We start from the raw sequence: 20603 nt of genomic DNA, 5'->3' as shown, positions 1-20603 counted from the left end.
CTCCCGAATATGACGTCATCTTGAAACTCCTCTACCAATCAGCTTCAGTGGTGGAGCCTGCGAACGCCCAATGAGCTGCTGTTTTGCTGAAGGGTTGACTCTGGGCGGAAGCGGCTTTGTAGCCTGGGAGAAGCGAGATGGGAGTGAAGCTGGAGGTGTTTCGGGTCAGTGAGCTTTGCAGTGGGTGGACGGTTGGACTCCTCCCGGGACTGAGGAGGCGGCTCTGAAGGGGAGGGGGTTCCAGGAGAGAGGGCAGTGTGGGGAGAAAGCTTCCGAGTTTTGAGAGGGATCTTTAGGGTTGGAAGCCCAGCGGAGGGGGCGCTGGGGTAGGGGCGGGCTGGTGTGCGGAAGGGCGTCTGAGAGGAGTGATCTGAAAAAGGGGCTCCGAGAAGGAAGGCTCGAAACCCCGAGGAAGCTCATGGGCTCCGGGTGGTTGTGTGTTTCTAACAGGGAGACCCCTGTGATTAGAGGAATAGATTCCAAATAATGAGGCCTCCTGGGTTTGAAGATGTTCCAGGGATCTGACGAATGGGTGGGTAATGAGGTCTCACGAAGATGCCTTCGATTTTAGGACGAGGTTTTTGTACTCTGAGTGAGGGGTCTTTGCGCTTGCGCGCGTGTATGCGTGTGTGTGTGTGTGTGTGTGTGTGTGTGTGTGTGTGTGTCTGTCTTCGAGAGGGAGTTTCCCCAGACTTGGAGGAGGCTTTGAGGTCTCTTAAATTATTACCCGTAGGGGTCTAGGCTTTAAGGTGTCAGGCTTCTGTATCCTTGGTGGAAGTTCTGCGGTTCTTGGGGACCCTGAGAAGGCACGCGTAAGCTCTGCGGGAGGATGGTCCTCCAGGCTCTGAGCAACCATGCGTGTTGTGGAAGGGGTTTAATCTGTGGCTCCGTTCATTTACCCCCTGCCCTTCTAGATGACGCTCTACCTCACCTTCCCTGTGGCTATGTTCTGGATTGCCAATCAGGCCGAGTGGTTTGAGGACTATGTCATACAGCGCAAGGTGGGCACAGGGAGAGTATTCATGGGTTCATTCCAGGGCGTGGGGGAGAGAATGGAGCACCAGCCTGCTGGGGACCAATGTCTGCTTCCCACCAGCCAACCCTGCCCTGGGTGGGGGGCTCTCGAGTCTCCTGGCTCATGCTACCAGCTGTTACTTTGTCCCCACAGAGGGAGCTGTGGCCACCTGAGAAAGAGGACCAGGTAAGTCACATACTCTTCTTCCCCCTAAAGGGACGGAGGTGCCTGGATCCCTGTGGCCATGATGGATTTGAATGAAAATTTTGCTCTCAGTCATGAGGAAAGAGAACTGAGAGCAGAGGGGCATATAATTTCTTTCTTGCCCTCTTCCTGAAAGATGAAGATGATCCCCCTTGGACCCTCCCTGTAATTGGCACAGGGCTTCCAGTGTAGATGCTGAACTCTGTGAAGCTGTGGCCTGGGGGAGTAAGGGCAGGGTCGGGGGGAAGGGGGTCTAGGCCCCTGAGGTGTGTGTCCTCCTCGCTTCCCGTTCCACCCCCCTTCTCCAACCCCCAGCGCCGGGAGTTAGAAGAATTCAAAGAGAGGCTACGGAAGCAGCGGGAGGAGAAGCTCCTTCGTGCTGCCCAGCAGAGCTCCTGAAGCCTAGCCCCTCCACCCATGAAATAACACACAGTTCCTTATTTCTTGTGGAAGTGTTTTATTGTCTGTTTTCAGGGGCCATGCAGGGCCCAGGATGGCTCAGGCCCTCAGGGGGCTTGTGTCTGGGGTTGGGGGCTGCTGTTCCGACGGAAGCTGAGGGCAGTCGGGTCTTGAGGGGTGAGGAGGGGTTGGGGGCTGAGCGTCCCGGCTCGTTTCTGCGCTCCGTCCTGTGGATGAAGAGGGGTCAGCCAGAGGGAGGGACCAAGGACAGTGCCAGTCGGAGGTGACCCAGACATTGGGGGAGGGTGCCTGTGTGCCCCCTCCTGCCGTCTGTCCGTACCATCCGCCAGCTTCTATGTACCTTAGTTACTCAACCTTTAGGGTGGTATTTGGGTCTTGATCAGAACCCAGGCTGTGCGTGCATGTGTGTGTCATAGACACTAGTGTACGGAGGTCTGTGTCCCGTGTATAAACTCATGTGTCCTCTTCCTCGGAGGTGTCTTCCTAGGAAGGGGGTCTGCTCATTCTGTCTTCCCTGAAACCCTGAGACAGGGCGGCAGGGCCCCCGAGTTCCAGCCACGGCTCTGACATTAACCTGCCCCCGGCCTGACCTTGGGCCCCTCTCGGCCCTGTCTGGGCCTTTGTCCTCCCACCCGAAGTTGGGGATTGGATTGGCCAGGATCCTGTGACTGGCAGGGACCCAGGGTGGCACTCTTACCAGGCACTCATCCCCAGGGGGCAAGTCGTGGCTAGACGTGAGGGTGAGGCCCCATTTACGCCTGGCTGGGGGTGGGAGGCAGGGTCAGAGCACTCAGCCTAGCAGGTCTCTGCTCAGCCCCAGCAGCACGTCACCTACCTTGGGGCCTATGGGCTGGAAGCCAGGCAGGGTGCTGACTGTCACACGCTGGTCATCCATACGGCGGCCCTGGGTACTGGCCAGCATGTCCATGAGACTGTCCATCTCAGGTGCAGGGCCACTCTCTGCATTAAGCAGAAGCATGTGGGGATGAACATACACACTGACTCCAGGGGACACAGCCCAGCTGGAGCCCCCAACCCGCTCCTCCGCCTCCACTCATGTTCTCTCGGAAGTGCGCTCGCCTCTCCCCCCCAATCCTTTGCCCAGTGTTCCCATTTGCAGCTTACTTTCTCAGGTTCTTGCCCACAGGCCCCCCAGATGGCCACTCTCCCTGGATCCCTACGCCCTGCCCCGTTTATGCCCCCAAACATCACACCAGTCCCACTCCCCCCACACCCCCCGTGCCCGCTCTCACGGCTCTCGGAGGTCGGATCTGGCCCTGCCTGCAGCGAGCACCGCTGCTCCTCCATCCGGTCACCCTGCACGTGGCTCAGCAGGTTGAAGAAGCCCTCCTGATCTGGAGAGCCAGCCTAGGGGACAGATATACTCAGTCCAGCTGGCCTCTCAGCTGGGGAACCCCTCCCCTCCCCTCCTCGGCTCTCACCATGGTCCCCGCCGATGCGCTGCTCTGCAGAGCTGCTCAGAATGAGACCTGAGCCTCCTTCCCCATCCCAGTCCCTGCCCCAGGGGCCCAGCTAGCAGGGCCACCCCACGTGGTGCTGCCTCAAGGGAGAGGCTGCCGGTGCCAGCATCCTGACGTCCTAAATTGGGGCCTGACTGCAGGGTGGCCTGGGGGCTGGGACATGAGCCAGGGAAACATACCAGGGGCTGCCCCCAAATCCCAGCATCCCCCACCTCACAGGGGTTAGCACCGAGAGCCCTGACCTCTGCCCTGGGGCTGTGTTAGGCACTTGGACCCTCATGCCCACCAGCACTTCCTTGGGCGGCAACTGGGTCAGGGGTCCCAGAAGACTTGCTTGCTAATTAGGTGCCCTACAAACTAATTAGTGTTGTCATTCACAGGCCCTTGAGTTGGAGGGATGTGTGGGGTGGGATCTGCTTACCTTGACGTAGGGGGCCAAGCTCCTGTCCACCTTCTCTTCCTGGTCCATCATTGTCCCTGCTCCCCTCCCCTGGGTCCTGTCCACTTCTCTGCTTTCCTCTGTCCCGGCCCTGTGCCAGAGAAGGCTTTTTAAAAAAGACTGGGATATGGGGGGGAGTGGATACTCAGCCCCAAATCCCCAGCTCATGCCCCATCTGCTCCCACCCAAGCTTAAGCCCCATAAAGATGATCCAGATAATTGTTTTTGCAGCAGGATGCAGTGCTGCTGTGAGGGTAGGAGACAGGGTGACCTGGGTTTGGACCTTGCCCAGCAGGACTCACTGGGCCCCAAGAACTGTCAGGTGGGGCTCAGCAGCAGGCCAGACCAGTGTCCCCACAGTGGGGCGAGGGGGGCTGGCTGGCCCCACTGGGAGAGGTCAGGCCACCAGGGCAGCTCAGGTGAGATCTGTAGCCCACCAGTGAGAAGCAGTGCGGGATGGTCTCACCCTACTGGGAGGGCAGTTGCCATCCGCAGGTGGTGGGGGAAGAAGCTGGACCTGAGGACCACTGAGGCACCACCAGGCCGACTAGCTCCATCTCTGTCTCCTGGCCACCCCTCCTACTCACTGTCCCTGGGTCTGGTTGCCCACCACAGGCCCTAAGACAAGAAGGTCTGAGATTTCCTTTTTTTTTTTTTTTTTTTTTTAAGGTTTTATTTATTTGAGAGGGAGAGAGAGAGCAGGAGTGTGTGTGGGGGGGGGGGGGAAGTGGGGCAGAGGGAGATGGAGAAGCAGATTCTCCGCTGAGCAGGGAGCCCGATGTGGGGCTTCATCCCAGGACCCTGGGATCATGACCTTGAGTATAGGGCAGACGCTTAAACGACTGAGCCACCCAGGTGCCCCAAGAGGGTCTGGGATTTCCTGTCCTGCCACCGATGCCAGGTTGAGCTTTCTCCTGAGATCTCAGTGCCTGGGGATGGGAGGCAAGGAGCCCCAAGCAGCTATGGCCTTCTTTCAGTGCCCTGGGAGAGGGTGCCACTGGGAGGGTCCCGGTGGAACCCCATCCCCTACCCACGATGCCTTTCTAGAAACCGGTTAAAACCTCTTCTCAGAGTAAATGGGCCACACAAGCACCACACCTGCCTGAGCACAAAGCTCAAAGCTCAGTCCTCTTCCCCCAGGCAACCGTTCCCCATCCAGGGCCCCCCCCCAACACACCCTGTCCACAACCCTGAGTCCTCGATGCCAACCGGACGCCCTGCTCTTCCACGGATGCACTAGTTTTCTGGAGCTGCCTTAACTGCTCTAACAAAGTCACAAGCTGGGTGGCTTAGAGCAACAGACGATTGTCGCACAGTTCTGGAGGCTGGAGCCAGAAGTTGGGATGTTGGTGGTGTCATGCTCCTGAGACCCTCAGGGGAGGGTCCTTCCTTCCCTCTCCCTGGCTCCTCGCGGTTACAGGCAGCCCTCAGTGCTCCTTGGCTGGTCGCTGCAGTATTTCAACCTCTGCCTCTGTCGTCATGTGACATTCCTCTGTGTCCCTGTCTTCACATGACCGTCACAAGACATGGAGCCCAGTCATGTTGCGTTAGAGCCTCATGCTACTGCAGGCTGACCTCTTAACTAACCACATCTGCAACGACTCTATTTCCAAATAAGGTCACAATCTCAGGTACCAGAGCTTAGGCCTTCAACCTCTCTTGGGGGAGGGTGGGCAGGATACCATTCAGCCATTAACAGAAGACCCTGGTCACCCTCACAGAGTACGGTGGGGGGTGGTAGGCCCTCCTGACCTTCACCCCCAGGGGACAGACTGAGAAGCTAGAGGGGTCTCACGGCCTTCCAACTCCTCCCTGTGCCCCTACAATCCATCCTTCCCCTCCAGGAGCTGCAGGGATCCCCTCCCTCCCCTGCTCAGAACTATCCCTTGGCCCCCATTGCCCTCGGGAGAAAACTCAAACACCATGGAGTAATGGAATGTTCTAAAATTGGGGATGGATGCACAACTCTAAACATGCTAAAAGGCATTGAATTGTACACTCTCAGCAAGTGAACTGTGTGGTATGTGAATTATATCTCAATGAAGCTATGAAAGAAAAAACAAGAAAGGAACGGAGAGAGGGAGGAAAACACGGAAGAAAACCCCCAAATCCTACCTAGAGTAGCCAGCCATCCTGGTTTGCCTAGGACTTTCTCAGTTTTAGCACTGGAAGTCCCGTGTCCTGGGAACCTCTCAATCCCAGGCAAATTGGACTGGGTCAGTCCTACCTTGTCCCACAGAGGTCTGGCCTCTGCAGCCCCTCCAAGCTCACCTGCCTTCCTCCGCTCCTCCAGCTACATCCCCTGCTTCTCTCTGCCTGGATTGCTGCATAGCTGCTGCTTGATGTCCATCAGGTTAAATCTAAACGTCACCCTGTCAGGGTCCCCCTCTGGTACCACACACAAAAAACCACCCCCCCACATGTGGCACGTGCTCTCACATCACTTTATTTCCGTTAGAACAGAATTGACCATTTTCTCTCCCTCTTCCATTTAACCTTAAGTGCCACATGGCAGATCTAGTTTTATTCACTGTTGCCTGTCCCATGTAAGTGGCAAACGGCCAAGCACCAGACGAATTCCTTTTTTTTTTTTTTAAGATTTTATTTATTTATTTGAGAGAGAAAGAGCATGAGCAGGGGGAAGGGCAGAGGGAGAAGCAGACTCCCTGCTAAGCAGAGAGTCTGACGTGGGGCTCCATCCCAGGACTCCAGCATTATAACCCGAGCCAAAGGCAGACGCTTAACTGACTGAGCCACCCAAGTGCCCCATCCGGACCATTTCTTTTCTTTTCTTTTCTTTTTTTTTTTTTTTTTTTTTGAGACTTTATTTATTTATCTGACAGAGACAGCGAGAGAGGGAACACAAGCAGGGGGAGCTGGAGAGGGAGAAGCAGGCTCCCCGCTGAGCAGGGAACCTGATGTGGGGCTTGATCCCAGGACGCTGGGATCATGACCTGAGCCGAAGGCAGACGCTTACTGACTGAGCCACCCAAGCGCCCCCATCCAGACCAATTCTTAATAAACTTGACCAAATGAAGGAACTAGTTCTGGACTCTGCATTCACACACGAGCATCACACCTGAAATACAGGACCTCTTTTGGATGGGCGCTGCTGGACTGTGCCCTCTATGTGACAAGGTGGCAGCCGTTTGCTGGCACACAGCAGGAGCAGGCCATGAAATTTCAAGTCAAGTGTGAACTGAGTGTGTGTGTAAGTGTGCAAGGGGTTGGGCATGCCCCTAAGCCCACGAGTTCATCAGCAGACGAATGTGATTATCAGGCTGTGACGGTGTGTGTGTGCACCCGGTGAGGGCAAGGCTATGACAAGCGGTCCTCCTGGGAAAGAGTCCTGGTTCAGATCCTGGCAGGCCTATTCATCCTGTGGCCTTAGACAAGAGTCCTGCTGAGCCGCGGTTTTGTTGTCTATACCGCACTCCCTGTCAGGGGTTCTCCGAGGATCGAGTGAGAATCTGACACGGGTCCTTGGCACACAGTAGGTGCTGGCTTAGCTTCAACCCTCCCGCCAGGCTTCCTCGTGAATTGATCAAATGTTGTCCAGCTTGCCGCTACGCTCTGGGGAACAGAAGGTTAGTGGGTCACGGGCTTAGGGCCCCCCGCGGCCCCGGATGGGCACACAGCATCCGTCAGCCACGGAGAAACTTCTGGCAGGGTGGTGGTTGTGTCGGGGGAAGATTAAAGCGTTAGTTTCCCCGCGATCCCACTTGCTCGCCGCACGCAAAGCAGGAAAGGTGTGTCTGAGCTCGCGTCTGCGTGTGTCGTCGGGGTGCCCCTCCAGCGACTCCGTACTCGTCTGCGTGGACACATCCGCCCGCCCACTCTGCGAGGGACAGATCTTCCTCTCCGCGGACCGATGGGGGAGGGGCCAGCTCCGCGGGGCGGGGTCCAGGTGGCTGACGCGCCGGGCCACGCCCCCACCTTGGGACAGACCCGGAAGCGGTGGCGGCGCCCCTAGGGGAAGATGGCGCCCTCGGGGCTGAAGGCGGTGGTGGGGGAAAGTGAGTGCGTCTCCTAGGGGGGCGGGGGCCAGGGGTGCACGAACCCTGGACCGCGGCGGCGGGGATTTGGCGGCGGGGCTGGGCGTCGAGCACCTGATCCTCGAGGGGGCGGGCGGGGACGTGGTTCTGCTGGACGTCCCGGCTCTCCCGTGCTGGAGCGAAACAAAGTTGGGAGACTGGACTCCGGGGACCCAAGGGGATCGGGCTAGGGGTGGCGTAGGCAGGCGCCAGGGCTTGCCCTCCTGGACCCCCTGGGGTGCCGGCGGAGAGAGGGCACAGCTGAACGCCCAGACTGCCGGGTCTCCGAGCCTGGCAGAGTCGGGGCTGGGGGGGAGGGGGCTGGACTCTTGGACTGGGGCCCGGGCTGGGTGCGCTGGTCAACTATCCCAGGTGGTGTGAGAGTTCGGGGGATGTGGTCAGGCCAGTGTCCAGGCCCAGGGGTGGGGGACACCTTCCTTCTTGCCGGGTCCCCACGAACCTCACGCAGCGTGAGGACTCGGGCGTCTAGGCCGCGTAGGTCGGGGCCCTTGGGAGAGGGGTAGAGGTCTCCCCCTCCCCCATCTCGGGTAGTTCCGGTCTCAGCACCTCCTTCCTCCTCCTTCCGCCGGGGAGGTCCTGATAAGAGTGGACAAGACACTCTGGGCAGGCGGGGCCACACTGTCCTTTCTGCCTCCTCCCTCCGCAAGGCAGGGCAGACTATGGCTCAAACCCCTAGCACCCCAACCCAAAATGGGGAGAGGCCAGGCCCGCCTCAGAGCAGGGAGTCAAGGATCCTGCAAGGAAACTGATGGAGGTTGAGTGGTGGGGTCTGGCTTCAACATCCCCACCAGGAGACCTCGAGGTTGCAGATGGCAAGGCTGAGAGCCGGGCTCTGGAGGGAGGTAGACCTGTATGTGAGCTCTAGCTTTTCAGTTATTCGTTCATCTAAAGCATATTTAATGAGTGGCTACTTAAGCCCCAGGCACTTAGCCATTTACGGCTCAGGGTGCTTAGGCTAGTCACTTGTCTTCTCTGAACCTGTTTCCCTGTCTGTAAATTGGGGGTGAGTGACCTCACAAGACTGATGAGAGAAGTAAACAGGAGTGAAGATGGAGGCGCAGAAGTGTTGGGGGCATGTTGGGGCCACAGAATCCAATATCCTGAGCCCACTCTACCTTCCCTGCAGAAATTCTGAGCGGAGTCATTCGGAGTGTCAAAAAGGATGGGGAGTGGAAGGTATGGAGTTGGCAGAATGCCTTGTCCAGACCCATGTGGGGTGCCCTGAATGTGGGACCCATAAGAACTCCCTGAGGAGGCTGCTGGTCCATGCAGTGGGGTTGGGTGGGTGGGTCTGGGTCAGGATGGGGTCGGGTGGGGGTCCTGGGTCCTCCCAGCCAGCCAGCTCTTGAAGCTGCCAGTTCTGCCTGCCACCCCAGCCCCACCTCAGGGGTAGCTGTAGCCTGTCCTGCCCACTCATCTGTCCATCAGTACATCTGTCTCCATCCATCCGGACAGGTACTCATCATGGACCATCCGAGCATGCGCATCTTGTCCTCCTGCTGCAAGATGTCAGACATCCTGGCTGAGGGCATTACTAGTGAGTGGACACCCCCACCCCATGCTGCCCAGATGGGACCTGAGTATGGGGTCCCCTAAAGTTGTCCGGAACTCCCCAATACGCAATTCCCTGTATATACAGCTCTTTTTCCTCCTGAGTGTGGGAGCCTGTGACGGGCACACCTCCGATGCAGGACTCCCCAACTGCGACTCCTGAGGGGTCAGCCTCCCTGACTATGTAACTCCTGTGTATGGAACCCCATGTAGGACCCTCAGAGTGAACTCAGTGTGAGACCCCCCCAGAATATGTGACTTTCTATGGAGGACCCCTAGGAGGCATGGCTGTGACCTTGAATGTGTAGATCCCTGCCCATGTAACTCTTAGCTGTGTGCCCTATGGGCGGGTACCTCCCCTTAGGCGCCCGAGGGCGTACAGCTCCCCTTGTCCTAGCATTCAGCCCTCTTGCCCAAGTGTCCAACTCTCTGAGTCTGAGACTGTCCGTGAGCCCTGGCCCCAATGCCACCTACATATGGCCCTTTCTCCATTCCTACTAGTCGTTGAAGACCTCAACAAACGGCGAGAACCCATCCCCAGTTTGGAGGCCATTTATTTGCTCAGCCCCACGGAGAAGGTGCCTGTGTAAACTATGTGTGTGTGTGTGTACACATGCCTTGTGCATGTCTGCATGTGTCAGGTCGGGGGGGGTGTGGCACAGGCAGTGGCTGGGAGGCTGGGGCAGGGCTCTGGAGGGGCAGGGCCAGGCTTGGCTTGGACAATGGTCTGCCTCCCCCAGTCAGTGCAGGCCCTGATAGCAGACTTCCGGGGGACTCCGACCTTCACCTACAAAGCAGCACACGTCTTCTTCACCGACAGTGAGTGAAGCGAGCTGGGGGCATTGGGGGAGGGGGGGTCGGGGCGTGGGGCCTCTCTGGCCTGATGCCCTCTCTTGCCCACCCCAGCCTGCCCCGAGCCCCTGTTCAGTGAGCTGGGCCGCTCCCGTCTAGCCAAGGTGGTGAAGACGCTGAAAGAGATCCACCTGGCCTTCCTCCCCTACGAAGCCCAGGTACGGCCCAGGCTAGTCCAGGGTGGGGGGTGGGGGTCTGTGACCAAACGTCCTGGGTTCCCTCAGAAACAGACACTGAACCCAGTAAAGGGGACATCGGGTCAGAAAGGAAAGCAGCCAACACAGAGGGGGCACCTGAAGTTCTGTCCCCCTGGGCAACTGCAGGGGGCAGCGTAGAGACACCTCTGAGGTGTCCTGCCCGAGGGGGAGGGGGCCGGGGTGTTTCTCCACCTCCTGCAGGCATCAGTTGGGAGCGGCCCAGGACCTGCCTCCTGGATGGCGAAGCAGGCTCCAGAGCCCAGGGGAAGCCCCGGGGAGTGGCAGGTGCTGGAGGCTGCACGCGGGCCAGGGGTACACCCAGAGCGGTGGCCTCGGCACTTATGCCCTCCCAGGTGTTCTCCCTGGATGCCCCCCACAGCACCTACAACCTTTACTGCCCCTTCCGGGTGGGGGAGCGGGCACGGCAGATCGAGGCACTGGCCCAGCAGATCGCCACACTGTGCACCACACTGCAGGAGTACCCGGCCATCCGCTACCGCAAGTGGGGACCCCACCCCTATGCCACCCCCCACCCTGACCCCAGCCTGCCTGCAGCCTTGACCCTCACTTTTGACCCCAGTCCTGGTCCTCGCCCGGGCCCGACTCCCATCCCTAACCCCATCCTTGACCTCCCGCGTGTGCCTGGCCCTCCCCCGCCCCACGCCTGATCCCCCATGTCTGCCCACCCCACCCACAGGGGCCCAGAGGTCACAGCACAGCTGGCCCACGCGGTCCTGGCCAAGCTGAATGCCTTCAAGGCAGACAATCCCAGTCTGGGTGAGGTAAGGGGGCCTGCCGGGGAGGTGGGGGTGAAGCCACGACGAAGGAAGGACAGGGTCAGTATCCTCATCCGTGCCAACCCCCCAGAGCCCAGAAAAAACCCGCTCGCAGCTACTCATCATGGACCGGGGGGCGGACCCTGTGTCCCCGCTGCTGCATGAGCTCACCTTCCAGGCCATGGCCTATGACCTGCTGAACATCGAACAGGACACGTACAAGTAGGCGGAGCCCAGGAACACTACCCAGCGGGCCCCCCCCCCCCCCCCCCCCGCCATCATCAGCTCCTGGGTCCCTGGTCCTCGGCCGGTTGCCCTGACCCTCCGTCTCCCGCAGGTACGAAACCACGGGGCTGAGCGAGGCCCGTGAGAAGGCGGTGTTGCTGGATGAGGACGATGACCTGTGGGTGGAGCTACGGCACATGCACATCGCAGACGTGTCCAAGTGCGTGCCCCTCCGCAGGTGGCCCCACCCGCATCCCCAGTCCCGCCCCCCCCCCCGCCCCCACTGTGGGCCATGTACGCGGTCTTTGGCTCTGGGTGAGCGCCCCAATACAAGCCACGCCCCTCGGCCGGACTCCTCGGTGTGGGCTTGCCCACGGCCTGGTACAGGGACACGTGTGTCCCCTGGCTCCCCCCCCGCCCCCGCCGTCAAACTACAGTGTTGGCGCCAGTCCCCACCCCTGCCCACTCTTCACCGCCAGGAGGGTCACGGAGCTTCTTAAGACGTTCTGTGAGAGCAAGAGGCTGACCACCGACAAGGTAGGGGCAGGCCGGGCGTCAGGATGGGCAGCTGGGGAGGAGAGACCCCTGCCCGGATAGAGCGGGGTTAGGGCCCCCGTCCGGTGGCAGAGCCTGGCGTGGGATCCGGGGTGCGCAGGGCTGGGCCTCACGGCCACCCTGTCCCCAGGCCAACATCAAAGACCTGTCCCACATTCTGAAAAAGATGCCGCAGTACCAGAAGGAGCTGAACAAGGTGAGCATGGGTAGGGAACCTGCCCCCCCCCCCACTGCCGCCAGGCTCTTGGCTTGGATTCAGTTTCTGTTACCCCCAACTCCCACCTCCCACCCCGCAGTATTCCACGCACCTGCATTTAGCCGACGACTGCATGAAGCACTTCAAGGGTTCGGTGGAGAAGCTGTGCGGTGTGGAGCAGGTGGGGGAGGGCCTGGGACAGGGGTGGGGCCTCAGAGAGATGGGCCTGTAGAGGGGCCTGGGTCTGCAGGGGAGGAGCCTTGTAGAGGTGTGGCCTGTGAGAGGGGTGGGGCCTTTGGAGAGCCCGCGGGGACTGAGAGGGGTGGGCCCTGGGGAGAGGCGGTCCTGGGACAGGGATGCGGTCTATGGGGTGGGCAGGGCAGGTCCATAAAGAGGTAGGACCCGGATAAGGGGTGGGGCCTGTGGAGAGGTGGGGCCTTGAGAGGGGCGGAGCCTGTTGGCCAGGGATGAAAGCTTCCGAGACCTGATAGTAGGAAGAAGCGGGTCCCCAAGGTCCTGTCAAGGACCCTGGGGGTGGCCTAGCTCTGGAACCCCCCAACCCCCTGCCCCGCAGGACTTGGCCATGGGCTCAGACGCAGAGGGTGAGAAGATCAAGGATGCCATGAAGCTGATTGTGCCTGTGCTGCTGGATACAGCGGTGCCAGCCTATGACAAGATCCGGGTCCTGTTGCTCTACATTCTTCTACGGAACGGTGGGTTGGGGGCATGGGAAGGCCTCCGGATACCCCCATTCACGGGGGTCTCCAGTGATCCCGGGAATCTCTCAACCCCACAGTTTTCCTGACCTTGGGATGCCCCCCTCAACAGGCACACCAGACCCCACGGATATACCCACCTCGAACCTGGGAACCCCCTCCATTGATCTGGGAGATCTCTCATTGACATGAGGGCTCCGTTGACATAAGGACCCCCAAATCTATGACTCCTCCAAACTTGGCCCCCTCAACTAATTCCAGACCCCCATCTCTCCCCTCTGGGATCCCCATCCAGAATTCTAGCATCTTCCTTGCACCTGCGCCAGTGGCTCCCTTGGTCCAGAGGACCCCCCCATCACAGTCTTGGGACCTCCTCTTGCCACCCCCAACCCCCTTCACCCAGGAACCCCATGGCCACCTTCCGTCCCCCCACCCTCTCTGAGCCAGCCCCCTTCATGAGAATCCCATCCACAGAAGCCCACCCATCCCCTTCCTCCAGGTGTGAGTGAGGAGAATCTGGCCAAGCTGATCCAGCATGCCAACGTGCAGGCACACAGCGGCCTCATCCGGAACCTGGAGCAGCTGGGGGGCACGGTCACCAATCCTGGGGTATGCTGGCCTAGCAAGCCGTACGGTCAGAGACTAGGCAGAAGGCAAATGTGGGCTTGCGGGTGTGTGTGTGTGTGTGTGTGTGTGGGTGTGTGTGTGTGTGTGTGTGTGTGTGTGTGTGTGCGCGCGCGCGCGCGCGTGCCTGGGAGGGTCAGAGCCTGGGGCCTGGGGGTGCTGGGGCATTCAAGGCATGGGCTTGGAGGACAGGGAGGTGTGTGCAGGGTCAGGTCTGGGGACCAGCGGGCACCACAGCTGTCCCCAGTCATGGGTCACATGATAAGCAGGGAGTAAGGTGTAGCCAGAGCTGTGGTCCTGGTGATGGTGCAGTGGGGGTGTGTGGCCGGAGTCCCCGGGGGCGGACCGCAGGGTCACCGGCACACAGTGGACCCTCCCCAAAGCACCCCCACCCCAAACACATCTGCACAGCAGCTTCCTGTGCTCAGCTGTCTGCTTAGCTGCTCCTGTCTCTCTCTGGCCCTGTGTGTCCCTCCCCTGACCCTGCCTCCACTGCTGGGGCGGCTCTCCTGTCCCCTCACCTGCCCCTCATCGCTCTCCCGGCCCCTGTCCGTCGCCCTGTCTCCCACCTCCCAGGTCCCCTGTTTCTCCGTGCCCTTCCGCCTCTGTCCCCACCTGTCTGTCGTTCTCGTCTTTGACTTTGCCACAGGTCTTGGTCTCATTGGCTCTGGAACTCTCTCTCCTTCTCGTGCCCTGTCCCTCTCCCTCTCTCTTTCCCTCTTTCTCCCTCTCCCTGGCCCTCTCTCCTTCTTTCTCCTTCCCTCTCTCTCTGCTCCTCTGTTCCGTTTCTCCATCTTTTTCTGCACCCCTTCCCCCAAGCCAGATGAGCCCCCAGCCCCACCTGTGACCCGCCTCCTTCTCCCCCATCCTCCCCCCACCCCCCCCGCCCCCGCCTGTAGGGCTGTGGGACCTCAAGCCGGCTAGAGCGGAGGGAGCGCTTGGAGCCCACCTATCAGCTGTCCCGCTGGACCCCCGTCATCAAGGATGTGATGGAGGTACCGCGGGTGGGGCCTGACCTCCCCCTGCATACCCCCACAGCCCGCGCCAAGTCCTGCCCTGATCTAGGCCGTGGCTCAGCCCTCTTCATGTCACGGTGCTAAGCCTCGGGGCTTAAGGGAAAATCCCTCATTATGGGCATCCCCCTGGCATCCGACCCACTCTGCCAGGGGGGTGCCCCAAGCCGACACCCGAGGAATTGGGACAGCAGCGGGGCCCCTCGAGGGGGAGCCTCATTTCCTGTCCAACCACTGGCCCCTTCCTTTGCCCTCCTCTGTTCTCTTCCCGTGCTGCCCCCCCCCCCCCCGAGATATCCCCTCGTTCCCCTTTCACCCTCCCCACCACCAGCCCCTGCCCATCCCGGGAGCCCAGAGCAGCAACAGCTTAAAGGACCAGGCCAGGGGCCTGGCCTCCTGGCTTCCTGCCTGCTTTTCCTCTGGCACCTGGCGCCTCTGCCCGCTTGGGGGCCCAGCAACCTTGCCCGCCCCCCCCCCCCAAGGACCCTGGGTGCCCCGTCACCTGGGGCTTCTCTCCTAAGCCTCCCTCTCTGGCTCCCAGGATGCCGTGGAGGACCGGCTGGACCAAAAGCTGTGGCCCTTTGTGTCCACCCCCGCCCCCACGTCCAGCTCCCAGGCTGCTGTCAGGTGAGGGCCCCAGGGACGCCCCCTGCCCACACCCAGGTCCATGTGACATGAGGGGTGTGGCGGTGGTGGGGGGGGCGGGAGGGGACTCCTGCTTGGACTGACCTCTGCCTGCCTCCCCCTGCACAGTGCCCGCTTCGGCCACTGGCACAAGAACAAGGCCAGTGTGGAGACGCGGGCAGGGCCCCGGCTCATCATCTACGTCCTGGGCGGCGTGGCAATGTCAGAGATGAGGGCCGCCTATGAGGTGACCAGGGCCACCGATGGCAAGTGGGAGGTGCTCATTGGTGAGAAGCCAGGACTGGTCCCCTGGGTGCTGGGGCTGGACTCGTAGGTGCTTTAGAGGGTCAGGCTGACAGGCGACTCCCTGTTGGGTGCCCCAAACCTGGAGCCTGTGCAGGGGCTGGGGCTTGGGTTCCCAGGAAAGGGGTCACCTGGGGGCTGGACCCCTATGTTTCTAAGGAGTCTAGACTCCTGAGTCCTCAGAGTCAGGGCCTGCTTCCCCAAGGACCTTCGCTGGAGGTCCCAAGGCGGTGGCCCCACCTCCCCAACCCTCCCCTGCTGCCCAGGTTCCTCGCACATCCTCACCCCGACCCGCTTCCTCGATGACCTCAAGACGCTGGACCAGAAGCTGGAGGACGTTGCCTTACCCTGACCTGCCCCCCTCCCTTCCCAGAGAAATAAACTCCTCCCTTCTGTCTGCCTACCAGCACCCGGCTCGCCTTCCTTCTGACGGAGCTGACCTGGGCCAGCCTCCCGTGGGCCCTCCTCCCTGACCTGTCCCTCAGGACCCACTCTTGTCCTGCTGGAGGGCATCTTAAGCCGAGGGGAAGGTTAACATTTGGGCCTGGTTTGAACATTGGCTCCGACACGGGCTAGCTGGAAGGCCTTGGCCGGCTTCCTGGGCTCTCCATGCACCCTCACCCTGGGGCCGCTTTGCAGAGGAGATGGATGTCATGCCAGAAAGCTGATGGCGCGAGGGCCCTCCGCGGGCCCTAGTATTAGCTAGCAGAGCGGACCCGGTATCCTGCCCCGTCCCCACTCCGGGAACTGTCTTGATGGGCCCCGGAGCCATACGCGGGGGGATCAGAGTCTGCCTTTGTGTGAAGACAGGCACAAAGCACAGCATGCCCAGTTCCCACCCACCCCAGAGCGTTTGAAGGCTCCCGGCCCATCCTTGGCCCCACCCCCAGGGTGTTCACAGGGGCTCGTACCTGCAGGATACGGCAGAGGGTATAAGAGTGTGCTGGGCCTGCCCTCACAGAATACCCCAGCCTGGGTGACTTAAACGACAGAGATGTGTTCTCCCACAGCCCTGGGGGTTGGAAGTCCAAGCTCAAGGTGCCCGCAGGGTTGGTGCTCCTGAGGCCTCTCACCGGCAAGTGGAGACCGAGATGTGGTTTCTCCCGTGTGCTTACGTGACTGTCCCTCTGCCTGCCTGTGTCCTAATCCCCCTTCTAGAAGGACACCAGCCACCCTAATGACCTCGTTTTAACTTAATTGTCTTGTAAAAAGACTCTCTCCAAATACAGTCACGTTCTGAGGCGCTGGGGGTTGGGACTTCCACATGAATTTTTTTTGGGGGGAGGTGGGGGGAGTACAATTCAGCCCGTAACACCCAGTTAAAAAGATCTGAATCTCACAGCGTGAATAAGATATGATGACCATCCTCTCTCTGTGGGGGCACAGATACTGAGCCAGGTGGACAGCAGCAGACGGGGCTGTGGGAGTCCAGAGGATACCCTAATCTAGCCAGACTGGAGGCAGTCAAGGAAGGCTTCCTGGAGGAGGGGATGTCTGAGTTGAGAATGAAAAGAGGAGTCAGGGAAGAGGGGGAAGGCACAGGGGAGGCAAAGGCAAGAGAGTGAGATGGAGCAAAAAGGATATTGAGGGGTAATAAGATCTGAAAGCCACAAAGCGCCTGGAAGGCCTAGGTGAGAATTTGGTCCCTGCTGGCACAGTGGAAAACTCTGGGTGGGTAAACTGGGTAGAGTGGCCCCGCCCCGCCCCCCCCCCGCCCGTGGAGCGCCACTTATTCCCATTACGTCACCTCAGGGGATATGGCCCATCCAAGGCTGGGACCAGGAGGGCATGCGCGGAGACAGGACACGCAGGACCTTTCCTCCCCGGCCATGGAAGACGTGGCCCTGATGGAAGTCACCAATCCTTTCGAGAATTCAGGGAAATCTAAGGACACTTTCCCCGGGAAGATTGCACACGCAGTTGCAGGCGGGGCCCTGGTGAAGCGCTAAACACTCTGACTCAGCAAGGCTACTTCTAGGAGTTACTAGAAACTCCTACCAGGGCAGAAAGCTGGATATGCAAGGTCGTCGCAGGGGCGGAGTGGATGCGGGGAGGGGCCCCGGCCCCCGACCCCTGAGATGCTCGCCCTGGATGCGTGGCTCCCCGTCCGGCCTCCGCAGGGAAGCCTTTTAACTGGCCAGAGACGGAGCGGGAAGGAGATGGTTTCAAAGTTTAACATTTAAACTCGCCTCCCCAGGAAGCCGCGGTCTCCGCCCCGCACCCCGCCACCTCCCGGGCCCGCTTAGGTAGGTAAAAGCTGTGAGCACCAGGGGGCGCTGTGGTCCAATTTTCCGGGTTCTTGGCTCTTTCACGTCCGTACTTGGAGCTGGGGTGACCCTCACTGGAAACTCTAAGTAGGTCAGTGGTTGCTCCGTGCTTCTCCGCGGCAACACTGCTTCCACCGCCTCGGCCTCTGCTCTTTATTTATGCCGAGGTGCTGTTGTAGCGTCTCTGACTTAAGGACATTTTGATTCAACCAAAATTCACGGATCTCTATGGGCCGTAGCAGCCGGCAGCGTCAAGCCCTGAGCACGTCACAGGCATCACGCCAAGCCCTCCGCATGCGTTACTGAGACTTGTCAAAACCCTCCTATGAGAATGAAATCCAACCTCCCTCTCTATGTGTTTTACAAAGTCCCTCCACAAGTCCATTCGCCATTGGCTCCCTCAGCCACAGCTGCTGTGTTTCAAACACACGACTCCCGTTCCAGCCACAGGACCTTTGCACCTGCTGTTCTCGTTACCTACAATGCTTTGCCCCCAGTTCTTCGTATCCTCCCTCCTTCCCGTTTTAGCTCAGATGTCACCGTGCTTTATTTCCTCAGGACATTTATCCCAACTTGGTGTGTTTTCTTAGGGGTTCTCTTCCTGTCCTAGGGAATGGCCCCCATTCTGGATTTTGCTGGCTGCTTCTTTGTGACCCTATATAACTTGTTCTTAGCATCTGCCCCCACCATCCCCACCGTGCTGTTTCCTCAGGTCAACAGGTGGTTAGCACTACCTGGACGAGGTTCCACTGTAGGTCAGAATACTCTCTCACTGGTGGGGCTGGGTACCTCCTGTTGCATCTCCTCAGGAGCTCCATAATGTCAGGGTGCTACAGTTCATTTGTGGGTTGGTGGGAGTGGGGCAGGTGTCCCCTGGTCCCCACCAATTCTCCACTTAAAGGTGTTAGCAGCCATCACGCCTCAATGACTGGACCCATCCTCTCCTGAAGATTATTTTCAACCTTATTAATCCTTCCCCTGGAATTAGCTGGGATCCTTCTCTCTCTCTCTTTTTTAAGATTTTTTTTTTAAATTTATTTGTCAGAGAGAGAGCACAAGCAGGGGAAGGAGCAGAGGGAGAAGCAGGCTCCCCGCTGAGCAAGAAGCCCGACACAGTACTCCATCCCAGGACCCCAGGATCATGACCTGAGCCGAAGGCAGACACTTAACCGACTGAGCCACCCAGGCGCCCCTAGCTGGGATCCTTCTCAAATGACCTGTCCCTCGGCAACTAGTTGGACTGTACAGAAACTAACAGCCTGATACATTTTCTTAGGTATTACCTGCAGGATCCCCAGGAGGCAGCAGGATATATGAGTTTATCAGGGGGGGGTCTGGGGTCGAGACAGACCTCAGGGTGACTGGTGGTCACATTGTAAGCATATAGGAAGCATCCAGAAAATTCTGGCTGCCATAATGATAATCATAATATATTATGGATATAATAATAATAACATTATTATTATTTGACACTCTAATGGGGTCTGGCCCTGGGCGGGCTAAGAAGGAGGGTCTCACAAAGTGAGCAAAAAGGATTTCTCAGGCTCACATCAGCGCTTTGAAGGGTCTGAGGGCACGGCCCCCAGGAGAAGTGAGGATGGGTGGTCTCAGGATCAGGAATGTGTGCGTTCTCCACCCATGCTGTGCAGGGAGCCTCTTCTAGAATAATATCTGATCCAAGTCACATGGGAAGAAAGGTTTGTAGTCTGGAACTTGCTCTGCGGAAATAAATGTGAGGCTCCGGGGCACACTGGAGACTGCCAGTTGGGCAGGAGGGGTGAAAGCGGGGACCCTGGCAGAGGAAGGGGCAGAAGAAGGAGTGCCCAAAGTCTTCAACTTGGGAGGCAGGGGCTTCGTGGCCCCAGGGCAGGGACAGGAAGTGAGTGTGACTCAGCGAGCCAAGGAAAGCTCCAGGAAGGAGGCTGTCAGCTCCAGGGGAACCCAGACAGCGAGAAGGCAAGGCAAGCTTCCCTTTTTTTTGTTTTTCTAAAATTACTCAAAATCTTCAAACACCAGTTAACCAACAGCTGCCAAGAATATTGTGAAAAGGCCCCTGGAGTGAAGAAATTGCCCAGCGAGTGGAAAGGCTCTCCTCCAGGGGGGCCAGAGAGGGAGTCTCCGGGGCTGGGGCTCTGGGATCGCTGGGGGGGGGGGCGGGGGGGACATGACAGGACAGGAGGGGGAGCCCCACCCTCGATGACCACAGTTTTTTGTGAGACCACTCGGAGTCTCGGTCCCTGTCGGTGGCCAAGGAAATTCTGGGAAAATGCTGGTGAGGAAAGGTGACATCTCTGCAGCATTTGCCCTGTGTGGTGTCACGGTCTCCATGGTCTCTGCAGATGCACGTGAATAAATCAGAAGGAGAAAGACAAACACTGCATGATTTCCCTTATATGTGAAATCGATGTCCCCCCTCTTATTGAAATATAATTGATATGTAACATTGTGTCAGTTTAAGGTGTACAATGTAGTGATTTGACCTATGAATATATTGCAAAATGATTTCTACCATAAGGTTAGTTAACACATCCATCCCCTCAGAGTTACCATGTGTATGTGTGTGTGTTTGTGTGTGTGTGTGTGTGTGTGTGTGTGTGGTGAGAACCTTTACAATCTACTCGATTAGCAACTTTCAGATATACAGTCCAGTCGTGTTAACTGTAATCACCCCAGAGTACATTAGGTTCCCCAGAACTTATGCATCGTCTAGCTGGAAGTTTGGACCTTTGGACAACCTTCCTGTATTTCTCCACTCCGCCCCCTGGCAAGCACTGGTCTGTTCCCTGTTTCTATGAGGTTTTTGGGTGGTTTTGTTTTTTTTAAAGATTTTATTTATTTATATTAGAGAGAGAGAGCAGAGGTGGGGCAGAACGAGAGGGAGAAGGAGTCTCAAGCGGACTCTGAGCTGAGCGTGGCGCCCAATGCTGAATTCTAACCCAGGACCCTGAGATCATGACCCGAGCCAAAACTAACAGTCGGCTGCTCAATTGACTGTGATACCTGGGCACCCCGGGTTTTTTTTAATTAGTTAGTTAATTAATTAGTTAATCTCTACACCCAGCGTGGGGCTTGAACTTACGACCCCAAGAT

The 20603-nt window shown here is 58.7% G+C and overlaps 3 protein-coding genes across 8 annotated transcripts in view; 2 read left to right on the top strand and 1 right to left on the bottom strand.

The window, feature by feature from the left end:
- Positions 1-57: 57 nt before the first annotated feature.
- Positions 58-1666, top strand: LOC113917165 (protein PET100 homolog, mitochondrial). Its single transcript, XM_027584787.1, has 4 exons — positions 58-164; positions 915-1001; positions 1169-1201; positions 1535-1666. Exons 1-4 carry the CDS (start codon positions 138-140, stop codon positions 1616-1618), a joined length of 231 nt encoding a protein of 76 aa, XP_027440588.1. The 5' UTR covers positions 58-137; the 3' UTR covers positions 1619-1666.
- The window catches only part of PCP2 (Purkinje cell protein 2), a 36019-nt gene continuing 17062 nt past the window's right edge, over positions 1647-20603 (bottom strand). For 5 of the 6 annotated variants that reach the window (XM_027584784.2, XM_027584780.2, XM_027584781.2 and 2 more), the window contains 4 exons: positions 3542-3650; positions 2893-3007; positions 2475-2599; positions 1647-1845 (listed from right to left, as the gene is read on the bottom strand). In XM_027584784.2, coding sequence (XP_027440585.1) covers positions 1726-1845; positions 2475-2599; positions 2893-3007; positions 3542-3592 — 411 coding nt within the window. In that variant the 5' untranslated portion in view covers positions 3593-3650 and the 3' untranslated portion in view covers positions 1647-1725. Of the gene's footprint in view, positions 1846-2474; positions 2600-2892; positions 3008-3081; positions 3191-3541; positions 3651-20603 lie in introns of those variants that run through there. The other variant, XM_027584785.2, reaches the window with a different exon arrangement.
- Positions 7484-15655, top strand: STXBP2 (syntaxin binding protein 2). Its single transcript, XM_035728059.1, has 19 exons — positions 7484-7575; positions 8741-8790; positions 9070-9151; positions 9667-9743; positions 9906-9984; positions 10072-10175; positions 10568-10716; positions 10912-10996; positions 11082-11212; positions 11328-11435; positions 11695-11752; positions 11901-11966; positions 12067-12147; positions 12541-12679; positions 13182-13291; positions 14206-14301; positions 14861-14946; positions 15073-15230; positions 15513-15655. The coding sequence occupies exons 1-19, from the start codon at positions 7539-7541 to the stop codon at positions 15596-15598; spliced, it is 1782 nt and encodes a 593-aa protein (XP_035583952.1). The 5' UTR covers positions 7484-7538; the 3' UTR covers positions 15599-15655.

This window comes from Zalophus californianus, chromosome 1 (genome assembly GCF_009762305.2).
Source record: "Zalophus californianus isolate mZalCal1 chromosome 1, mZalCal1.pri.v2, whole genome shotgun sequence".
In the NCBI taxonomy this organism is placed as follows: Eukaryota; Metazoa; Chordata; class Mammalia; order Carnivora; family Otariidae; genus Zalophus; species Zalophus californianus.
The sequence above is the reverse complement of the archived record's forward strand: the minus strand, read 5'-3'. Positions and strand labels throughout refer to the sequence as shown.